At 40.1% G+C, this 13,568-nt stretch overlaps 1 protein-coding gene across 1 annotated transcript in view; it reads right to left on the bottom strand.

Annotated features, from left to right (window-relative positions):
• Positions 1-13,568, bottom strand: part of LOC114053593 (adenylate cyclase type 10-like) — a 46,572-nt gene that overhangs the window by 1,369 nt on the left and 31,635 nt on the right. The window contains 13 exon segments of the mRNA XM_027876684.1: positions 305-500; positions 1,275-1,392; positions 1,665-1,783; positions 2,271-2,367; positions 2,460-2,664; positions 3,966-4,158; positions 4,664-4,836; positions 5,913-6,038; positions 6,498-6,717; positions 8,319-8,367; positions 10,365-10,697; positions 12,434-12,706; positions 12,913-13,035. Coding sequence (XP_027732485.1) covers positions 305-500; positions 1,275-1,392; positions 1,665-1,783; positions 2,271-2,367; positions 2,460-2,664; positions 3,966-4,158; positions 4,664-4,836; positions 5,913-6,038; positions 6,498-6,717; positions 8,319-8,367; positions 10,365-10,697; positions 12,434-12,706; positions 12,913-13,035 — 2,225 coding nt within the window.

Here is a 13,568-nt window from a genome sequence, read left to right as displayed (position 1 = left end):
AGTTAGATTTTGGAGTTAGAATGGGCCTGGAGCTTGAGGGACAGGGATGTGGGAAGCTTGGTTAAGTGTGGACTTGGTCAGAGACTCCCTTGGGGAGGAGGAATATGAGGTGTTTGGGGCTTTAGAGAGAAAAAAGGATAAGAATAAGAACAGGAACTACTCAGGAACAGGTGTTCAGGAACAAGAACACCTACTGGAGAAGCAGAAGAGCAAGAGGAGGATGAATACAGAACCAGTGAGCAGAAAAGGATGGATGTGATTTGGTGGAAGAAAGAATGAGATGTGAACAGTAGAAAGCGGGTACCTTGAGTGTTTGAATACGAGTCTTTGGAATGTGCTTAGATGCATCTTCTGTGACTTTTTGTAATGCCATCACCTGGCACTCTAAAAACCGGACAAAACCATGGGTACCAAATAGGGAGGCATTTGTTCTGTCCACTAGCCAGCGGGCTTTAGAGAAGCTATGCTCAAACTGGTCCCACTGATGGTGCTGAGCAAACCTAGGGAGAGAATGCTACTGTCAGCTTTTCCTATGCCTTCCTCCACAGCTCTCAGATAAAACACTGAACGTGTCCTGACTCTTCTAAGACAACTTTTAGCCACCACATGGTTTACTCATATTTTCCTGGTACAACCAAAACCGCTGGAGCTGAAGAGACTGGCAAAAGCTTTTCATACATGGAAAGCTTAAAATACAAAGAGGGGTGGTGTGGGGTGACTAGGACATTCATTTCTCCCTTTTACATTCCCAACCCTAAATTTTAATTACTAATATCACCTACTATACCACTACTGCTTTCTCTGTGCTACTCTCATGCTAATGGCATGTTAAATGTGTGAGAACTCTTCTAGTGAATATTTACAAAATTAATTCATTTTCTTATTGAGTTTTGGAAGCCTCCAAAGGATAGTCCTTCACACCACAGCACATAGGAGAAGACCTTCTCTTTCTTCAATGGGCTAGGGCAGGGGTGGGAAACCTGCGACCTTGAGGCCCCACTTGGCCCTTCAGGTTCTCAAGTGTGGCTCTTTGTCTGAATCCAAACTTCACAGAACAAATCCTCTTAACAAAAGAATTGGTTCTGTAAAATTTGGACTCAGTCAAAAGGCTGTACCCAAGGACTTAGAAGGCCACATGTGGTCTGGAGGCTGTAGGTTCCCCACCTCTGGGCTAAGGGCAGTCCTGTCTAGACGCTTGGGATGACCGACTCTCTTTAGGAGTTCCTTCTACCTCCCATTCTAGCTCTGATTGCGGTTCTGTTGCCCCATACTACCACATTGCCAGGGAAGAATGGACACCCAACATGACATTGCTCTGAGAAGACAGGATACAGCTGTGCTCATACTGTTGGATGAAACGCAGGCACTCACCAAAGGGCCGACAAAGCAACCCTGTGGAGACATAAGGAATTTAAGCCCTCTGAAGTAGATGATGTGGAAGGCAGTGGGAAAAAGAATCATGAACATTCAAGGAAATGGTATGTATTACTGAAGAACAATGTGTTTAAAAAAAAAAAGACTCTTACACTTTTAAGTCTTAGAGTCCAGAAAGCTATATTAAGCTTGAGAAGAAGGTCTGGGACCTCCCTCGTGTTTTATATCCAGAGCCTAGCCAGAAGCCTGATGCCTCCCATATTTACCACAGACCCCAGGGTGACACTCACCTTCCCCGTAGAGCAGTAAGTCTAAACAGGAAGAGTAGAAGCAGGCTAAGCCAAGGACACTGTCACTCTGAGCAATGAGCTCCCACTGACTTTCCAGCACACGGACACACAGGCCATACCTGTTGAAGATACAGATATTGAAACCACTTGGGATGTGGGAATAGGGTAGGAAAGGGGCAGATATCAGACTAGAAGGACATCTGAACATGCCTCAGAAATCAAATCTTCTACTCCTCTACGCAGGGCTATGTGAATCCAATGTCAGACACTATGGTTCCCATTCCACACCCCACAAAAAAAGTTTTTAAGTAAAAACCTAATGCCAAATCACTGTATTTTCAGAGGCTTTGCAATTTCCTATCTCCTCTAAGAAAAAACAAAATACAGTACAACCAAAAAAAACTATGTAACTTACTCACAAACAGGCTGTGCTGAGTGACCTGGGGCAGCCCTAACCGGGTCTCACTCTACATACTATGAAGCCTCCTAGAGTGGCTGAGAAACTTCATCTCCTCACAGCTACCTTTGAGAGGTCAGGGATTACTTCTTAGGGAGAACCTACCCTCCTGAGATAATTAATATAAGAATGTGAAATAGTCTTAATACTTGTTTTTCAGAAATGCAGATTTGAAGAGAACTGAGAGGACCAGATACTCCAGGGCTGGTCTCCTAAGTTGTTTGCACATTGCATGAGCTTGATAACCTGCAGAGGATTAGAAAACACAGAATGGAGCCTAATTCTGTCTGACCCTTGGTCCTCTAAGATCCCTTCAAAACAATCCCAAGCATCAATACCCAGGTGGATGGACAGGTCAAGATGGCCAAGGCAAAGCTTGCTATAGGCCAGAGCCTGCATGAGCTGAGCTGTGAGCAGTAGGCCCTCTCTGGAAACAGTGCACTGGCTACTCCTCTGGATGGCAATCAGTTCATAGTGCAGCCACTCCTCCTTGTAGCCCATGCTCTGGGAGAATTGGGAGAAGTCCACATAGGCTGAGATAATCTGAGGATAATAAACGAAGGGGTAAAGTGCTCTCACCCTCAGAACACCAGTCTTCTTGCTCGTAGAAGCTGTCATGACGTGGCACAGCAAGGAGACCTTATTTAAAGCCCATTTCCAACAATTAGCTGTGTAACCACAAACGAGTCACTTAACCTTTATGAGTCCCAGTTTCCTCATATGTAACAAAGTCATACTAATATTTGTTCTGCTTATCTCACAGGAGTATTGTGAGTAAAGCAACATTATGTAAATATGAATTATCATAGTGAAAAGAACACGTGAAATTTGGAGTTAGAAAGCCTGGGTTTGAATTCTGCTTCACCTTTACTAGCTAATTGACTATGGGCAAGTGACTTCAGTTTCTTCATTTGTGAAACTGGTACCTCACAAGAATGTTGTGAGGAAAACAGCAAAAGCAGTTCCCTTTTGCTTGCCTGGAATTCAAGGCATCTCTGCCACCCTGCCCTTCATCACTCCAAGTGCATCTGTCTGTGATTTCTCAAGTTATCACTCCAGCCAAGCAGTTTTGCCTTCTACCCCATTCACAATTTGCTCTTTCTCACTTCTATGTCTTTAAACAGGCCATTTTCCTCAATTACTCTTCACTGATTGCTGATGTTTTGCTTCAAAATTTGTCAAATCCTACCTTCTCTAATGAGACTGCGTTATTTAAACCCACCTGACTCACTACTCTTTTACCCTTCATAATAAGCTTCAGCACTCAGCACACTGCATTGCAACAAAAACTGAATGAATTAAACAGAGCACTGCTCCATTATAGTCTGAACTTGATTACTGCTATTTGTGTTATTAATTGTTTTTTCCTGTTATGTCCTATAGTTTGTAAAGAGATGAAGAGGTTACTCTCAGCACTTCCAATCCCTTCAGCATAATATAAGTCTATATACAGATTATTTCTCCAAGGTATTGCCTGGCTCCTTGAAACCACCAAGTTTCTAGGCTCATCCAGCTGATCCTAGAAGACACTGCCCCTGACCATTCCTAGGTGCCACACACTCATATGAACTTAAAAGAAAAAAAGGGCAAATTCAGTATGTCACTTTTTGTTGCTGTCCGGGTTTAAGCAGAAGCCCAACACACAGACACACACACACACACACACACACACACACACACACACACACACACACACACACACACTAAAGCTATACTAAAGCGAGCTGAGGACATCGAGGAGATATGCAGAAACCAGGGGCCTTTGGGGAATCACCTCACCTGGGGCCTCCCTCTACAGCTCCTCAATTCAGTAAGCCTCCATGAAGGCTGAAGGAGGGACCCACCTGAGTCTGGCTCACAAACTCTTCAGCTGAGTTCATCTGCATAAGGGCAGCGAGCCAGGAAAACCTGCGGCTGCCGGTTGTGGTCTCTAAGCTGTAGAGCCGCCAAAGCAAGGAAAGGCAGCGCACTCGCTGCTGCAGGACTGCCAACTTTTTCTCACTGTTGGGGGGTGGGGGTGGGGGTGGTTGGCACACCCTCCACCAGAAGAAATGTAAGTCTACTCAGCAAGTGGCGATCTCCAGAACCAACAAACCTGGAAGAGACCCAGGCTTCCCACTGCTCCCACTCCTCCACTCAATTTTAAATTAACCCTCCTGACAAGCAGAGTATTCAAAGAGAAAGTTTTTTAAAAAGGCATAATCTTTGAATTGCTACTATTTTGGTTAAATGTATTTTTCATTCACATTTGGGTCTAGATGTTCATTAATTAATGGAGTTACAATTTAATAGTATCCTTTACCCCCAAAACTCAGTGAACATATCTGAAGATGGTGTAACTCCATACTCTACTAAGGGAAAATGAGCTTTTTTTTTTTTATTACAATAGTGAACTAGCTGGAGGAAGAAGGAGCATAATCACTTGGGTGAGCAGGTTCAAAGCTGGCACTTTTCCAATCCTAGAAATGCTCAAAGCCCTGAAATGCTGGAAATGCCTCACGGCTCCAGAGGAAATTAGGGATATTGGGCCCCAGGATCTCACTTGGTGCTGTGATTTAGAGGGGCCTGCCTCTGGGAGGCAGAATGCCGGTACTTTTCAAGGAAGGACTGGAAGATCACCCCAAGCCAAGTTCGGGGAAAGTTCCTTTTCAGCAGTTGGAGACCTTGCCGAGCTAGCTTCTTGGCCAAAGTGATCTGTCCCATGTTGAAACACACCTGGAAAACAGAAGACATAATAGGGGCATGGAAAGAATATAGCACACGAAGTCTGGGTTCAGTGAATCGCAATGAATTTTTTTTTAACTAGGTATATGATTAGGACCAATGGAAAGCTGGAGGTGAGGTCTAGGACAAGAATGACACTCATGACCAGGCTCCAAGTGTATCCATAAGCAAAGGGGGCAAAGCAAGTATGAGAAAGAGAAACCCAACAAAGTTCTCTACATTCCCCTCTCCTATGCATTTAGCAATAGGGTACAGACTGAAGTTTAGACTAGAATACACTATCCAGGGCCAAGACAAGTGGTCATTTAGATGGTGACTGGATGAAAAATAGTTTATGTGCCTCCAGGATACCTGGAAGAGATTTGGAGTCATCATCAAGTTCTGTACTCACCTTTCTAGTGGTTGTCACTTTCAGAGATAACAACAAAGAGGATGGACATGATGGAAATGGTGGGGGTAGGAGAGAACTGAGGGGGCAATGTTGGTGGATGAAACAACTGAAAAGTGGGGAAGGTTATTTTAGGTTCTCTCAAAAACAGATGCTCCATAAGGTCACCCAGATCTCCTAAGAAAGCTGCAAAGTTAATTTGACTACAGAATAATCAGGGGAAGACTACATAATAACTGTCTGAAAACAGACAAAATCATGCTCTAAAGGCCTCTTTATTCTTCATAGTAATTGAAGGGAACAGGACCACAAATAAGCCAACAGTGGACAATTCAAATTTCCCATTAGTTTTCAAATACACTGCCTATGTTAGATTTACTTATCCTCATTAGATTTTATAAGGCTAACCTAAAAATAAATTGTGTTCCCCAAATGACAAGTGGAAGAATATAACCTAGAAATGGACTGAGTGGCTACGAAAAGTCATATTGGAACTAACACACAATGTAACACAACAGTCCCGTGTAACTATGAGCTGACAATATATAAGAATTAAAGTAAAGATGCTTCAGAGGTTGATACATCTAGAGATAGTACCTAATACAAGTAGACTTCATAGAAATAATGACAATTTCTCAGAGAACAATCAAAGCCTCAGAGAATTCTCCTCGTCTCTCACCTCTGCCCGAAGACTGCAAAAAGTAGCTTCCTCAAATTGACTGATTTTCAGCTTAGGTTTCTTTAAGAATGAGAATGCTGAGGACTGTCCCAGCAGGCTGGTTGCTTTCTTCAAGTAAAAAAATGCCTTTAAGTCAGGAAGATGAGATCAGGACAAGAGAATAAAATTGGGATTACTAGGTTCATGGTTAAAGTAAAATATGGTAAATGTTAAAAATTAGAATTAAAATTAAAACTAGGTTTAGTTTAGAGTTAAGAGTAGAGTCTTTGGTCTATACTCCACACATTTATTCTATCAAGTCCTAAAGGAAGAGCTAACTTTTGGGATAGCCTTACTTAATACGTTACACTCGCTCCTACTAATTATTCACTAGCCTCTCTAATTTAGGTTTGTTCCTAAGTCCTTTTCCACCTTGTCTCTCTCTCACTTCCATCTTTTTCTCTTCATCTCCCCCTTGGAAATTTAAAAAACAAAAAGAAATTTCATTCAAATTTCCCAAAGCCAAGGGACATAAAACTTCCCTGACATTTAGGAGGAGGAAGGAACATAGGAACATTTAGTAGGAAGAAGGCAGAATTTTCTCACCATATAATTGTCTGACATGTACAAAGAAGCAGCTGCAGCCTCTAGCAAGTAGTAGAAAGCACTGGTATTATCTTCAATTATTATACAATGTTGTATCAGAGGTGAAAGAACTAATTCCAGGATGGCCCCACACTGACAAGGCTCCATATTCAGCACTTCCTTCTTATTGCTGGCCTGGGCTTTCATTCTGTTCACATGATCCAGAAACTCCTGTTCTGTTCTATTTGGAGTGAAGATAAAGAACTGAGAAAGGCAACTTTCATTAATTCAATAAACAATTATTAAATGCCTGCTGCATACAGAGAACCATTCTAGGCATTGGGAATACATAGTTCATATAAAATAAATTTGAATTTTGGAATCCTGAAATGGTAGAGATGAAATGACCTCAAAAAACATCTAGCCCTGCCTTCTCTCATTTGACAGATGAGGGAACTTAATTGAATAGAGGTGGAGTGACTTACCTGCACACAGCAAGTTAGTGGAAAAGTCAAAACTAGAACAAAAGTCTCCTGATTCCTAGTCCAGTACTTTTTCCAGTAAACAACCTTGGCTTTCTCATCACCATGACTTGTTCACTACCTTGACGTCCTCTTTCGAGGAGTGTAATGGGACCAGGTTCCAAGCCCAACTTTTTCATAAGGTATTTCTCTATTAAACCAATGCATCATCCAAACTACTAACACTACCTCTGCCTTTTACTATAATGCACTTCTATAATTTGGCAATCATCTAATTTTTTTAATTACTTGTCTTCTCTTTCAGTGATATTGAGGGATAAGGATCAGGTAAATTATTTAGTATCAATTAGCTAATATTCTTTAAGGCCCTACTCTATGTATAATGTACTATGTATTGGGAAATTAAAAAAAAAAAAGAAAGAAAAAATAATCTTGCCCTAAAGGAACTTAATGTATTTGGAGAGTTAAGATGTGTGCATGTGTGTGTGTGAAAAGCTACATATTAAATGTCATAAGGGTACACACGACTACTTGCCAAATGAATAGTGAGAGATCTACCACGGTCTGGGGAGACTTGTGAGAAGACACATGAATTGAGGTGGGTACTGAATGACTGGTAGAATTTGGGTCATTGGACAGGATGGAGGAAGGCATTCCAGACAGAGACATGAGCAAAAGCAGACATACGAACAAGCACTTCTTATGCATGAAGATAATACTGAACACCACCAACCTGACTGGAACTCGGTGCATTTTGGGTAATAGTCAAATAAAAGGTTGGAGAGTTAAACTAGGAACAGATTATAGAGAACTTTGAATGCTAGGCAAAGGAATTTTGATCGGATGAGGTGTATGATACAGAAACATCTAGCTAATTCTTGGGAAATACAAATTCTTTTTAAAATCAGCATGAGCCAAACATAATTGGAAAAGCAAATATATGTCATCAAAAATGCATTTCAAATCCAATTTACTTACAGAACATTTTAAGGTTACAAAGCACTCTCCCCACAACATCCTTGTGAAGCATAGAATGCAAGTATTATTCTCTCCTATAGTATAAACCAGGAAATAGGCTGAAAATGATGAAGATGAGTTGCCAAAGGCGACAAGGTCAGTGTCAGAGCTAGGATTCAAATTCAGGTCTCCTGCCTCCAAGTCTAGTGCTCTTTTCACTACACTGTACTACTTCTCAGTTTATACTTGGCTATTTCTAATTTAATTTTTGGATTACCCAGTCCCATGTATTATCCAGGCTGATGACCCCCTCACTTAAGACAGACAACCAGAATCTGACTCCCACCCACTACTTTTAAAATTTTCCTCATTAATTTCATTAAACTCCATCACACTGATCTACCTGAGATGATCTTGATTCCTGAAACTTTTCTTATCGAACTGAAAACTCTCTGCAGAGAAAAAAATAGAACATAGTTCACTCTCAATTACCTGTAGCAATATTTGAGTTCCCCTAGACATTCAAGCATGTCTGAACTGTCTTTCCCATTATAAACTGAAGCACAAATAAATGTTAATACTACCATAAGCAATACAAAATTAGGAAAGTAAATATACAAAGAAGCAAACAAAAAAAGTTGTGATAATATGTGTATGTATGTGTACACACACACACACACACACACACACATGCATGTGTATGAAAAGCTTTACTTTACATATCGGTTTTAGATTATCCAGTCTACGGTTGCCTTATAGGAGTGCAGTAATTAAGAACTGTCCAGATTAGATCTGTAACCAGACCTGAATAACTATTTGACTCTCAGCGCTCAAGACATGAGACAAAGGAAATTATCAGAGGAACAACAGAGCTTAGGTTTCCAAAAGCCATGATGACCAATAACACCTATGGCTTTTGTCTATTTAGCCTTGACTGAGTCTCATCCTTTGGGATTAATGATATAAGTGCAACTGCTTCTTCACAAATCAAAACAGGGAAATCTGAAAATGACACCCACAGAAGAGAGATTATCTAATTATGTGAAGGTAATTTGGTTGAGGAGAAAATCCCTATCTACTCTTAGCCTCAACAGGAAGGGTGGGAGAATAGTTCCAATTTACTTGAAGTAGATCAGTAGGGATTCAAGTTAAATAAGAGAATAAACCTTCTGATAATGAAGAATGTTCCTATCATTGAGTGGAATAGCTGAGGGAGGCCACTGAATCCCATCTCCAAAGGACGGCATTCCATGTCTGGCCTTGAGGAGAGGCTATACTTCCTAAGGAAGGGCAGGAATAAGATGACCTCAGGAAGATCCAGCTAATATAGAGAATTTGTGATTCTATGTGAAAACCTACATGAGCTACATGGGAGCAAAAGGAGTTTCTCAGAAAACAAAAATATTTCCTTCTCCTTTATCCTTTCCACTGCCTGAAGTACTTCTATATAGTTATTCAGGTAGCCTGTGCTTTAGATATTTTTCTGTACTTGAACATAATCTTTACAAATCAAATCTCATTTTCACACTGACAATTTCAGAGCTACTCTAACAATTTCTGATTGTTCTCCAATAGTGAGTGGCTCCTAAGTCAATTTATTAAACTATATGTTTTTCTATTTTTCCCTATTTCTCTGTCCAGTTGCTAATGATCTATAGAGCACTAGAATGCATTTAGGGGAAAGGAATCGTCTGCTTGAGGTTTCCAGTGGAGTATTTGGAAATTATATCTCTGTCATTTGTGTTTTTATATATTTATCCAAACCCCCTGAAAGCTCGTGGAAGATATTAGTCTCCTTTCTTAATATTTCTTAACACAGCAATGTTTAATATATTTCTTAATATACCAATACGTGATATTACATTGAATGAGTATTCAATCAATGTGATAGACTAATTTCCACTTAAGACTGTTATTCTCTCTCTTTAACAGGGAGAAGATAAGGAAAATACCTTGGCTTGGGGCCTGTGAAGTTTTTGCTGAATATGTTCTTGCTAGGAAGGTCTTCATTATTCCTTCAGCATCATTTGAGTGTGCAACTGTCCAATCTAAAACAGAAATGGAGAGGTGGCTTTGCAGTCAGTACCCATAACAGAAGTCAGAAGACTAGATTGGGGTAGAGAAATGAAGCCTGCCAAGTAAAAAAATGATGATAAAACCTTTTTGTGATACCAAGCTGGAAAGCAGTGTTTCTAAGCATGGCCATTGGTTTCCTCTCATTTTAACTCTTTACTCATCCCATAATTCATTCTATAATTCCTCCTTTATCATATCTGTTGTTTACTTCTAAAGGAAAAAAATGGTTTCTCTCACTTGTACTTTCTTTCCATCCTTCTTCTCTTCCTTCATTATTTGATTATAGTCTTTTGAAAAAGAAGAGCACAAATATGACCACAAGGTATCAGGGAGATGTTACCATTATGTGTCCTCTCTGTCACCCCATGATTACCTTGGGTAGAGGGCTTCTGCAACGTGGTCAGAATCCCTTCTCTGAGCTGAGAGCTGCTATTTTGAGCCCTGCAAAACCAGGATGTTGCAAAGGAGCTTTGGACAGGACCAATGGCAAAACGGTGGAAGGGGACAAAATCCCCTCCACTGCAACTCTCACATCGGCAGGCCCAATCCTGGAGGAATCTTGCACATTCAAGGTGCAAGGTTGCTTGCTTCTCCTTGGGCCACAGCTCCCATGCAGCTTCTCGAAGTAGAGGTACTCCAAATTGTAGTACTGCTAATGGAGAAGAGGACAGCTCCCCTTGCATTCTGAGAGCAGTAGGACTTGTATCTGCAACAGAAAAGGATCAAGGTAATACTCTTTAAAACACCTGTTCTTTACACTATAGAAAGCTCTCTATTAAATATATGGAAGCTTATGTAGGATCTTAGGATTTAGAGCTGGAAGGAGAAAGAAACTTATAAATCACTGGGTTTTACATTTTATGGATGAGGAATCTGACATTAAATGCATTGCCCAAGGACATATAGGTTGTAAACAGCAGAACTTGGATTTAAACCCCCATTTCTGACTTCAAATCACTAGGTTTGAATTCCTACTCAGTTTTTTAAAGAGCAACTCAAATGCATCCTCCTTGAAATCTTCAATGATCCTGATCAACAACAACCTTCCTTCCTCTAACATCTCAAAGCACTTTGTTTTATACCTCTCTATGAAAAACTTGTATTTTATTACCTGTGTATGTGTTTCTTCCTCTTACTAGAATGTAAACTTCATGAGGACAGGTACCTTGTCTTATTTTATCTTTGTAGCTCCTCCACCTAAGCCTAGCTGTGTTTTGTACATTATGTGCACTTAATGAATATCTGAATAATGAATGCAAAACAGTAGAAGCAAGGTCAATGCAAAGCAATACACAATCCAAAAGCATTTTTTTTTCACTTTGAAATAAAAGCTCCCTGACAACTTCTGGTTTTGAAGAGCACAAAATACTAACTAGACTCACAGAGATGATTCTCACTCAACTTCCAGCCCTCTGCCCAATTCAGTGTTCTATCCATTAAAATATCGTCCTCTTTATGCACAGCAAACGTTGTTTTCAAATGCTTACCGACATTATCACTACTCTGGAGGGAGAGTCAATGAGGCCAGAAATTTTGCATTCACCTCAAAGTGATGCTGCCCATTCCTATCAAAAGGGAGGGAACAGGAAAAAAGTACACAGAAAGAACACAAGTGATAAACTCCAGAGAGCTCCTTAGGAAGCAGGGTTATGTGGTAGAAAAGTGTACTAGGCCTGAGGGTGAGAAACCTGGCTAGAACGCATGTGAGTTGAGTGCCCTTGAGTAGGTCACTTATCTCCACAAACCACAGTGTCTTCACATCACTACTTGCTCACAAGTGTGAGGAACATGCTTTGTAAAACAAAGGGCTATACACATGTGAGGTGATATTATTTGATTTTCTAAATCATTATACATATCCATATGAATACCAATATTTTACATTCCAGTAGGAGGAAATGACATACACACAGATAGTGTAATATAAAATAATTCTTAAATGTTTCATAGAGGAGCCAACAAAATGTTACAAGACTTTAAAGGAAGGCTGCTGTGGACAGGGATCACTGAACCATTCCTGGAGGACACATGTGAGCTGGTTTTTTAAAACTGGCTAGTAATTCAACAGGCAAAAGGGGGCAGCAAGGGCATTCCAGGAATGAGACACATCAGGAACAACTTAAATCTGATTAAATATTAGTCTGACTTATAAAGCATACCATATTTAATATGCTTAATCACTTTTTTAAAAATATGACACTAGCTAAACAATATTGTGAAGGGTAACATATAGGGTGGGCCTATGAATTCTTTTTTGCCTACATTCATGTTTCTTTAATTTTTTTTTCCATCTTCCCTTTGAATACCTTTATAGACTTGTGTCTCCTTCTTTAATATTTCCACTCAATGCCCAGGACAAGGCTTTGTCCTCCCATGTCAATATAGGAGCCCTCATTTGAAACTGTTTCCAAGACTAAGAATCAAGCAGTAGTCTTTACTCACCTAACTTCCACTTCTGCTTTTCTGCTTGGACTATCAGTGGGATTGAACAGGGAGTCAGGGCTGACCTAGGTGTAGTCTCCTGGCTTTTGCTGACCAAGCAAAGCACCCGTAACTCCATAAGAGACCTTAACACCTGTTGCATCTTCTTCTTGGTCCATCCAGGAAGGAGACGTTGCAGAAGGTCTGTGGGAAACGTATGTCCAATGACGGCCGCACACTTGACCAACATTTGTTGTGCAGGGCTTAGCCCATCCAGTTGGATTACTGCTATTTCTGTAAAAAAAGAAATCAATAAGAATATATTTAGCCAATTTCATTTGTTGTTTCTCTTAGAAGTGAGATTCTTCTTTCAGCTCAGTGAAGGTAAAAAAGCAAGTGAAGATAAAAGATTTCAAATGACTTACCTTTGGTTACACAGAAAGCTAGTGATGGACAAAGACATCTGAAATCAATATACTTAGAGTCTATAGAGGACTCACCTTTTAACAAAGGTGGAAGAAAGAGGGTATCCAGATTCACATCCTCCCTGACAGTACAGATGTAAAGCTCCTCTTCAGAGCTGGTGGGGGAAACCTTATACATTGCTGATTTGGTGGCACTGGCTATGGAGAGAGAGAAGTTGGCCTGTGGATAGTATCATTGCTCAGTAATTTGGGTTTCAAATCAAAAGATATAGGAGTTGTTTAAGAGGTAAAAAGGATGAAGACAGAGTGAATCTAAGTTAAAATTAACTATCTTCACCTTCCCTGTCTGTTCTTATTTGCTAATAATAACAAATCTATATCTTTGCCAAACACAATGACTTTTTATGGCTCCTCCTGATAGTTCCTTATTCTCTTGCTTCCAAGCCTTTGGTTGTCATTCGATCATACATACACACACACACACAAATATATAAAAACATACGCATAAAATATACACACGTATAATACACATGTGTACCATATATATGTATTACCGGTGTGTATATATATGTATTTATAGGCTGTTCCATATATATGTGTGTATAATACACACACACACACAACAACCTCCTTCTTTCTGTTCACCTTACTATATCCATTTCTTTACATCATAGTTCCAAGTATTCCTGGGTTTATTCAACTCAAACTCTGAACTTGCAAAATCTAAGTCA

The sequence above is a fragment of the Vombatus ursinus genome, unplaced genomic scaffold, assembly GCF_900497805.2.
Source record: "Vombatus ursinus unplaced genomic scaffold, bare-nosed wombat genome assembly UNPS02014811.1, whole genome shotgun sequence".
Lineage (NCBI taxonomy): Eukaryota > Metazoa > Chordata > Mammalia > Diprotodontia > Vombatidae > Vombatus > Vombatus ursinus.
Note: the sequence above shows the minus strand (reverse complement) of the source record. Positions and strands in the feature narration are given on the sequence as shown.